The sequence below is a fragment of the Aphelocoma coerulescens genome, unplaced genomic scaffold, assembly GCF_041296385.1.
Source record: "Aphelocoma coerulescens isolate FSJ_1873_10779 unplaced genomic scaffold, UR_Acoe_1.0 HiC_scaffold_46, whole genome shotgun sequence".
NCBI classification, from domain to species: Eukaryota; Metazoa; Chordata; class Aves; order Passeriformes; family Corvidae; genus Aphelocoma; species Aphelocoma coerulescens.
Window position 1 is genome coordinate 2,097,067 of NW_027183804.1, and position 9,726 is coordinate 2,106,792.

At 60.3% G+C, this 9,726-nt stretch overlaps 1 protein-coding gene across 1 annotated transcript; it reads right to left on the reverse strand.

The window, feature by feature from the left end:
• Positions 1-467: 467 nt before the first annotated feature.
• Positions 468-6,483, reverse strand: LOC138101734 (maestro heat-like repeat-containing protein family member 7). The gene is made up of 16 exons (XM_068999517.1): positions 6,372-6,483; positions 6,007-6,074; positions 5,710-5,892; positions 5,383-5,535; positions 5,051-5,199; positions 4,647-4,794; positions 4,251-4,438; positions 4,031-4,168; positions 3,643-3,757; positions 3,333-3,470; positions 2,916-3,092; positions 2,195-2,350; positions 1,934-2,035; positions 1,455-1,557; positions 1,125-1,181; positions 468-811 (listed from the first exon to the last, which is right to left on the reverse strand). Exons 1-16 carry the CDS (start codon positions 6,481-6,483, stop codon positions 690-692), a joined length of 2,109 nt encoding a protein of 702 aa, XP_068855618.1. The 3' UTR covers positions 468-689.
• Between the last annotated feature and the right edge of the window lie 3,243 nt (positions 6,484-9,726).

Consider the following 9,726-nt stretch of genomic DNA (forward strand, 5'->3'; position numbering starts at 1 on the left):
CATGGTGTGGATACAAAAATGCTGCTAGCAAGGATTTTCTTGCTATTTTCTAAGCCCGTGAGAGACTTTTCTCTCTCACAGAAGAGGCAGCAGAGTTATGTAAACAACCAAACACCTGCAGCCTTGAAAAGTCTTGTTTATAGTACAGTAGAAAAATATTTTGACAATGGATGCTTTAGGATTTTAGCCAGTCACCCCAAGGGGTGGCTGATCCTTTGTCCAATTAGACTATGAAGAAAAAAGTTTATGAAAGAGTTTGTAAAATAATTAAATAAATCAATCTTGCTGCACAATTCCTGCCTGCTGGATCTTCTCTCCTCCTCCCTACGGCTGAGGGACATTGTGATATACCCTAGGGTTGCAGTAATAGCACGGAAGAGAGCGGCAGGAGAGGCCTGTGTGTCCCAGGGCTCAGGTTTTGCGCCGCTTCAGCACCACAGAGATGCAGATCAAGTGAAGAAGCCAAACTGTTTATTAATAGGAGGCGAAGCGAAGGGGATGAGCTGGGAGGAAAAAAGGGGATGGGCAGGGTCTGAGGGCTGGAGGGATGGAGCTGTCAAAAGGGAGGGAGGGCAGGAGCTATGGGAGCTTTCCACAGGCTCAGCTGTGACCAGCATCAGCTGTGCCTGGAGGTCCAGCTGCTCTACTCTGTCTCCAGATGGTCTCATCTTGCAGGATATCTGGAGGTCTTAAAGGGACTCTGGTTCTGAGCCAGCAGATGAACGTAGTTCTGCAGCTCTTTTGTTGAATATTTCCTGAACTACGATGTTTGTCTGGGAAGGGCTGTCATCTCTCCTCAGGGCTTGAAGGGCTGGAAGAGACAGGAACAGAGCCACGGTCAGAGCCTGGATCTGCGGGAATCCAAGCAGACCTTCCTGCCAGGGCCATCTCACCCAGCTCCTGCCATGGCCAGAAGACAGCAGGGGCCAAGGAGATCAGCCAGAAGGTGCTGGCCATGGAGCTCCCCACCGTGTCCCTGAAACCTCTCTGTGCTCTGCCCACTTCACCCCGAGTCCACACATGGAGCAAAGCCCCCACAGCCAGGGCAGGGATTGCAGCTCCCGAGCCAGGCATTGCAGCTCGCCCCCGCCAGCCCCCGCTGACAGCCCGCTGCCCTCACTCACCCTCACTGAGGACCTGGAGCTCTTCCTTCTGCCCCCTCAAGAGCACCCTGGCAGTCGCTGGGAGCACAGAGGCGGTCACGGCCCCGCGGCACAGCTCCCTCGCAGCGGCGCTGCCAGCCCCGTGGCCACTCGCTCTCCTGCCCCGGCAGGGCTCAGCCCGGGCCCGTGCCGCATCCTGACGCCCGAGGGCACGGCTGCGAGAGGGCGGCAGCGGCCCCGAGGGCAGGCGGGGCTGCACGGCCCCGGGCCCGGATGCCGCTGCCGGGGCAGCAGCCGGGGCTGGGGCCGAGCTGCGGCGGGGCGGGGAGGGGCCCCGGGCTCGTGGCTCACCCATGAACCTGGCGGCCGCCTCCCGCAGGGACTCCTGTGGGCTGCCCACGAACGGCAGGGCCTGGTGCAGGAGCTCGGCCGCTCGGCTCCTGTCCACTGCCAGCTGCAGAGAGCGCCAGGAGGGAAGGGTTGGCGCGGGCTCAGCCCTTGGCCGGGCTCTCTGCGCCCAGCCCTGGCCTCCCCTGCCCGCACGGCCCCGAGGCCCGGCCAGCAGCCGCTGGCGCCGGGCTCTGGAGGGGGCCGAGGGCCGGCTGCTGCCCGGGGAGCCGCGGTGCCGCCCCGCGCCACGGCCCAGCGGGGCCGGGGCTCCATCGGCAGCCGGCTCGGGGCCACAGGAGCCTGGAGAAGAGCCCAGGCAAGGGAGCGGCGTGTGGGGCGCAGGCTGGCGCTCCTGGTGCAGCACCGCAGCCAACCCCACACTGGGCACCAGGGGCAGGGGGCTTCTCCAGGCTCAGCTTGGGCTTCCAGGCAGTCCTTACCAGGCACTCGGCAAACTTCAACCTCTGGTCCTTCTTCAGCAGCTGCTCGAGATCTGTCCTCTTCAGGAACTTGGCTGCACAAATCAGTGTTTCGCGAGAAGCCTGGAGAGCAGCAGAGACCCAGAGATGGCACCACGGCCCAGGGCACAGGACTCGTGTCCCTGTGCCAAGGCTGGGAGGAGGCTGCAGCCCGGGAGGCGCCAGGGCTGGAGGCAGCCGAGCCCCCTCGCAGGGATGCAGCAGCATCCCACAAAACCTTACCTTTGCCACACGCCAGTTCTCATCATCCCCATAGATTAAAAGTGGGTAAAGGCTCTGGTTCACAATCGTCTTCAGGGGCTTTTTTCCCTCCTCCACTACCAACTCCATCACCTTGGAGAAGAGGTGAATGGAGAGCAGCTGCACATGGCTGTTGTCCTGGAGGAAAGGAAACCAACTTGATGCCATGATGAGTTTTTTGCCTTTTCTTTCATACCCTGTTTATATACCTTTTTATAGCTTTTTGTATTCTTAGTGTTTTTTAGCCTACATTCTTAGACTTATTTTGTTAAGCTAGGAGACTAAACATCTTAGAAACGCCAGACACCAATGTCCTCTCCAGAACACATTTTGTCAACTAAGATAGGACCATCGAGGGGGAAGGTTCCTTGGGAAGGGGGGCTCAATTGAGCCTCTCACTGGGGAATCTTTGATAGATATGCTAATTAGTAAGATCTATAATGTTATACCCAATCTATCGTGTGTGTGCATTGCGGGGCGCATTTCGGCCCATTCCACGTGGGCGTGGTGCACCTAAGGATCCTTATAATAAATACAGAGGTAAAAGCCCTTTCTCCCTTCTAAGCATGTTTGACTCTTGATTTTAAGACCAGGAAAAGGCATCAAACTACTCCAGGCCCACCTAGGCAAAAGCCTGAAAATGCAAAAGGCACAGCATTTCTGGGCAGCATCCAGTGCCTATGGCTGGGGCACAGAGCCTTACATTTGCAAAGAGTGGCAGGAGCGCCTCAGCCAGTTTCGGGGCGGTGGTGCTGGATACCAGGATGTCTTTGTTCTCCAGCACATTCATGAACACAGAGAGGGACATCCTGACCACCTCTCCGTCTGCATCATCCAGCAGCTCCACCAGCCGTTGGGACAGGCTGCCCATCCTTCTGGCCTGTGTGGAACACAAGGCTGTGCTGTGAAGCCATGAACGGCTGCACTGCCTACACCACCCTGGCCCTGCAAGCCCACCCTGCTGCCGCAGGGCCCGGAGGCCAAAGGCCTGTCCCGAAGCACTGGGGCAGCTGAGCCGGGAGGCAGGAGAGCTGGGAGCAGCTGCCTCAGCTCCTGAAGCCCAGCCAAGCCCATGTGACTGCTTTCCCCAGCGCAGCTTCAGCCGCTGCCGCCTTCTCACCATCGCAGGATCCTTGCTGAGCACCACGAGGCCTCTGAGTGCCAGGCGACATCTCTGCCTGCACTCGCTCAGCAGGTACCTGGACATCATCTCCAGGACACTGTCACCGCATTCCCTCAAGTCCAGGCACTCGAGGACCTGAAAGGCACAGGGCAGTGACAGGGGAGCCGGCCGGCAGGAGCCCGGAACCGCCCAGGGCTGGGCCCAGGCAGCAGCGCAGGGCGTGGGCACCGTCCCAGGCAGCTGCAGCTACGAGAGGGCAGAGAGGCGGGAGGCAGCTCAGCGAGGCAGCGCTGGCCGTCAGGCTCACCTCCACAAGGAATGCCAGGAAGGGCAGATCCCAGCGTGGCTCCTCCCTGCTGAGCAGCCTGAGCAGGTGGAGTGTGATGCGGGAACACAAAGGCATCAAGACCTGGCGCATCTCTCTGGCAGAGGAAAAAACGCACCAAGACCCTGATGTGAGGGGCAAACATCTCCCAGGACTGACTCACAGAGGTCTGGTCTTTCCCCAGCATCCCTGCAGGGGATGTGGGTGCTCTGGGAGGTGGCTGCTCCTGAGCACCCTTCTCCAGCCTTTTCCAGTGCCCTTGGCCATCCCTCATTGACCAGGCCCTCTGGCCCATGGCCACAAGGACGATGTGGGGCACCTCGGGCACAGGGCACAAGTGCCGGGGGCAGTGGGGAGAAGGGGGTCTCACCTGGCCAGCAGACCCACTGCATAGTGCTGGGTGTCAGCACACAGCAGCGTGTCCCAGCCACGCTTGCGCTCCACAGCCACCACCTCATTGTCACAGCGCAGTTGACAGAGCAGAGCCTTCATGGCCTGCACTGCAAACCTGTGTGCAGAGCAAAGCCCAGGTCACACTGGGAGCACTGGTGCTGGCCACAAGGGCATGGGAAGGACAGGAGGACTGGGACCTGTTGGGGTTGGTGGGAAGGCCGTGTTCCTCCCGGCACGCTCTCCAGAAGTGATCAACTTCCTCTGGCGTCTGCTGTGTGGTGATGACAACATGGGAGAGCAGAGCCACAAAGATGCGGGAGGAGTAAAGGTTCATTGCCTCGTGGCACCGAGGCACCTGGACAATCACCCACAGCGCCAGAGTTGCCTGCAAAAGAAGCAGCCCGAGACAGCGCTCAGTGCCGAGCTGTCCATGTGGCAGGGCCCGAGGGGAGACGCAGGGGGAGCACCAGGACTGATGCCCCCCTGAGCCTGCCCCTAGCCCAGGTTTCACCCAGCGCCTGAGGCAGGGAGAGGATGGAGAGCTGCTGGAGCAGCAGCTTGGGGGTGAACAAAGGCCAGTTCCAGAAACTCACAGCCAGGGCAAGGACAGGTGTGTCGTCCCCATCAGAGGTGGACATGCTGTGCAGAGGCCAGTCCTCCATCACACAGAGCAGTGTTGGCAGCACCTTCTCCAGTGTGCTGGCTGACAAGCCTATGAGTCTCCACATCATTGTGGCAGCTCTGTGGGATCAGAGCTCTGAGTCAGGGGCGTCTCAGTCACAGTACCATGCCCTGTGCAGCTGTGGGGGCCCAGGTGACAGAGCCCCAGTGCCCTGAGGGGCAGGGAGGGAGCATGGCAGCAGGCTCAGGAAACAGAGGGGCCCGAGGGTCCTGGAGCTCTCCGCCTGTCTGGCAGACCCCATAGGACAGGCGGCACAGGGCAATGGGCCCTAAGGGCTGGTGAGCCCTGAGCTCTCAAGGCAGCTGGGCCCCGTACCTGTCGCACGATGGGGCACAGCGCAGGAGGGTCAGCACCACATCAGCGGGGTGCTCTTCAGCCAGCCTCAGAAGGTTAATGGGCAGCCTGGCATCCACAGTGACATGGAACCCGAGTCTCTGGTGAATGTTCCTCACCATGGCTGGCACCTGGAGGAGGCATGGGGAAGACTCGGAGCACTGTCCAAGGGAGCAACTTCCCCAGCCGCCCCCAAGAAATGCTTCCCTTCTCAACTCACTGCTCTGGTCTCAAAAGCTGAGGGGGCCCAGAAGCCGTGGCTTGAGGGGGCACACGATCCTTGGAGTGTCCAGCCCTGGCCCCAGGCTGCTTACCTGCTGCTGAGGAGAAACAGCACTCTCTTCAAAAAAATCCAGTTCGGGAGCATGAATCCCAGTGGGAGTGGGCGTGGTGTCAGGATTTGCGATGCCCTGAGTCTCTCTGGTGTCGGTGTTTGTGATGGCCATGTCCTCAGTCCCTGCCACGTCCTCAGTCCCTGCCATGTCCTTTGTCACTGCCATATCCTCAGTCCCTCCCATGTCCTCAGTCCCTGCCATGTCCTTTGTCACTGCCATATCCTCAGTCCCTCCCATGTCCTCAGTCCCTGCCATGTCCTTTGTCACTGCCATATCCTCAGTCCCTCCCATGTCCTCAGTCCCTGCCATGAGAGTCTTCGCCGTGTGATCATTCATGGGACTGTCAGAGTCTTCTGAGCACTCAGGTGAATCTGTGCTGACACCAGGCTCTGCCTGGAGCTCGGTCAGCCCAGAGTCAGGCTCAGCTGTGCCCTCAGTTGCTGTGGTGCTGGTCTTTCCACGCCGAATGCGGATGAACTTCCGGAACATCTGCAGGAGAACAGAGGACAGGGAAGAGAGGGATGTTCCAAGGGGTGCTCCAGGCGCGGTGCTCGGCTGAGCAGCGACAGCAGGCCCAGCCCAGGTGGGGATGGCTGCAGGTACCTGCGCTGTTCTTCTCTGGAAGTGGCCGTGGGCATGGTCCTGCTCTTGTGTCCGGTCCAGGGCTGCATCTGGCAAAGAGGGAGCGCAGCCAGAGCTGAGGGGCTGTGGGAGAGGCCGGAGAACGCAGCCCAGCCCTGCGCTCCCCAGGCAGGGACAGCCCCGGGATGCCCAGGGGATGGAGCACGGCTGCTGCGGGGGGTCTGGCCTGGCCCCTCTTCCGTCCTATCCATGGGCCTGTTCTCCAGGGATGGGATGGGATGGGATGGGATGGGATGGGATGGGATGGGATGGGATGGGATGGGATGGGATGGGAGGCACCAAGCTGGCTGCTGCCATCAGCCCTGTGGCCCAGCTCTGTCACTCACCATCCTGCTGTGGCTGGAACTGCTCCAGCTCTTCGGGCTGTTGTGCTGGGGCAGCTCCAGGGCCTTTTTTCCCCCTGAACACTTTGAACAGGCCACGGAATCTGCCCGCCATGCCACAGTCTGGCCTCGAGGGCACCTTCAAGAGAGATGCCTGGGGAAAGCTCTGAGTGAACAAGTCCTGCACTTGTGCCTTGAAGGCACCAGCAGCAGAGAAGCCTCAGGAAGGCTACAGGACAGCAAGTCCTGCACTCTGGTCTCAGAGGGCTCTTGCCACAAGGACAGGAGACTCCTCGTCAAGGATTGTGGTCAGCAAAGCCAACGGTCTGGCCTTGAGGGCACCGGCCACAGGGATGGGAGATGCCTCGGAAAAGCTCCGGGGCACCAAGTCCCACGGTCTGCCCTCGAGGTCACCTGCAAAAGAGAAGCCTCGAGAAGGCCACAGGTCACCAAGTCCTGTGGTCTGGCCTCGAGGTCACCTGCAGGAATAACGCCTCGGAAAAGCTCCGGGTCAGCGAGGAACGAGTGCGCTGTGTGGGGGCTCCTCACGGCACCGCTCTGTCCCGTCCTGTCCCGTCGCGTGCTCCGAGCACTGTGGCGTGGCCGCTTCGCTGCCAGCCCCAATGTCAGCACGTGTCACAAAGGGCCCTGGGACATCCTGTCCCGTTCCATCCCACGGTGACCGTGCTGCGCCGCGTCACAAAGGGCCCTCGCACACACCCCACCTGCCCTGGGGCCGCCCCCAGCCCACCCCAAGTGGCCCAGGTTGGAAGGAATGCCTTGCCCCAAGTGTCTAAGGCAGCCCAACAGGAACTTTAGCATCGGCTCCAGCCATAAGCAAACGCTCCCCTGCTCTGCGGGCTCGGGGCAGCACCAGGAGCCCCCACGGCTGCCGCCGCAGCCGCCGCGGGAAGGGCTCGGGGTCTTCCACAGAAGCTGGCACGGCCTCCTTGGGACACGTCCCGGCCGGTGGCCATCCTAAAGCCGGGGCTGTGACACAGACAAGGAAAGTGTGGGCCAGGGTGCGAATGCTGCTCTGACCCCTGGGGCCCGGGGAGCGCTGAAATCAGCAGGGGTGGCAGAGTCCCCTCCGAAGCAGACCTGCCGCCCCCGAGCCCTGGCAGCGCTGGTGCCCATCTCCTGCCCCAGAGACCTGTGCCCCCGGGGGCTTCTCTGCCAGAGGGCAGCCAAAGCCAAGGTGCATTGGGGTCTGTGCTCCTTCCTACAGGGGGCTGTTGGCAGGAGCACCTGGAGTGACTGGGGGCAGCACTTGGTATCCGACAGGAGATGTTGCTCCTTCCTGGAGTGAATTTTTTCATGGAAGGGATTAGCAGTAGCACCAGAACAGCATCAGCTGCTGAGTTTCACAGGGCAAAGAGATTCTACAGAGACACTGTGACGTTTCCTTGTGCTTTTCTGTCTTTCTTGCGTTCTGGAAATGAAAGAATTGTCCCAGCCTCTGATATTCAACATTCCTGTTGCTGTGTGTCTGGCTGTGGCAGCTCACGTCCAAACACAACTGCGTCCCTGCTGAGCAGGGCAATGGACGGCCACAAACAGGGAGGTTCCCCAGGGAACATCAAGGGAGACACCTGGGGAAGTGCAGAGGATAGGGATAGCTGTGGGAGGAGAAGCTGTTCTGTGTCTCTGATGATGGTGCCAGCACCCTGAAGGAGCAGCCAAGACAGGCGCTGGAAGCACACAGGTCCCACCCTTTTCTGCTGTCACATGGACTCGGGACACACAGGTCCAGCAGTCGTGATGCAGGAACAATGGAGGGCCATGCACTGGTAGGGAATGGCCTCCAGCAAGAGCAAAGCAGGATCCTCTGGCAGCAAAGCCTGAGCTTGTGAACCGGGCCATCTCCTCTGCACACAGCAAAGTGCTTCCCTCCGCCCCTGAACGTCTGCCAGCACTCCCTGCTTTTCTTTAGTGCCAGCTGCATCTTCCTTTGTTCCAAACAAGTCCAGGATTTCATTTGGAAACTCATGTACGTGTCTTTAAGGGGCCTGCATGCAGGAGAGGGATGGCACCTGCAGTGCAGGGCTTGTGTCCCATCAGAGTCTCTCTCTCACGATGGCACCAATGCCGCTGCCTTGGGACGCCTGACTGTGGAAGGCGAGTCTGCCCTCAAGCACGGCCACTGAAGTCAGTCAGGGGCACAGGCTGCAGCTGAAGCTGCCAAGCGTCGCTGTGAGGCCGGCAAGGCAAGAGGAAGCCATTGTGGCCAATTCTGCTGGAGCCTTTTGCCAAGCCACGTGCAGCTGTGCCCACAGTATGGCCCCGTTTGGCGTCCCGGCTGGTGCGGATGCCTTGTTGAGCTGGTGCCGGCACTGGGGCTCCTGCTGTTCCTGTGCACGCTCTGGTGCTGTTTCTGTGGCGTCCAGAGCTGTTTCGGCAGCAGCGACTCGGCAGCCCTGCTCGAGGAGACATCGCCGCCCTCCCCATGGTGGCAGCAGCTGTGCGGGCCCAGAGCTCTGTGCCAGGGGGGCCTCGGTCACAGCCCCGTGGCCTGGGCAGCCGCGGGGGCCCGGGCTGGCCGCCAGCCCTGCCTCTGCCCACCGCCCCTTCTTGGCAGCAGCCAGGGGCCGTGCCCCAGCAGGGCCCCCCCGCCCTCCTTGTCCCCAGCCAGCCCAGCCTCGGCACCTCGGGGTGCTCCCCACCCTCCTGCTGAGGCCCGGCCTTGAGGGCTTCTGCCGCAGGCCTGGGAGATGCTTCGGGGAAGCGCCAGAGCAGCCGGGCGGCAGGAACGAGGCGGCTGCCTGGAGGCTGCTTATGGCCTCTGACAGCCACTTCCTCGGGCCTTCCCACCACCCCAGCCCCTCAGGGGCCTCCTGTTGTTCTGCCAAGGGGCAGAGGCGATTTAAAGGACACAGACAGCACTGGAAAGAATGCTCTTATTTTACTGTGAAATTAAGGAACCTCAAATGTAAAACGATACATTCAGTAAAACTAGGGGCTTGGATTTAGCAACAAGCAAAAATAAGCAAGGTAATGCACCTAATTATTACTATCCAAGAGAAAGGAGAGTGATTTAGAAAGATGCATCACCAACTGCCTAAATACCTTACCATCATCCAGATCTGCAGTCGTTGGGGAGCCCCGTTTCGCAGCAAGGATCTGGAGAACCCTTCCCGTCAATTGGGAGAATCCTATGGGTGCATCTACCTGTATGTGAGGCCTCCAAATTTGCCCCTAACATGGCTCCAGCTTTTATAGGCCCAAATCAGGAAGTCCAAGTAACTTGATTGAGTTTTTAGTCCGGAAACACCTGGGTCTGATGGCACACTTTGCAACCAGCAGGGGCCACAGCTTGGCCAGTGCCCAGGCCTTGCCTGGGAGGGTTTCCCCTCAAACA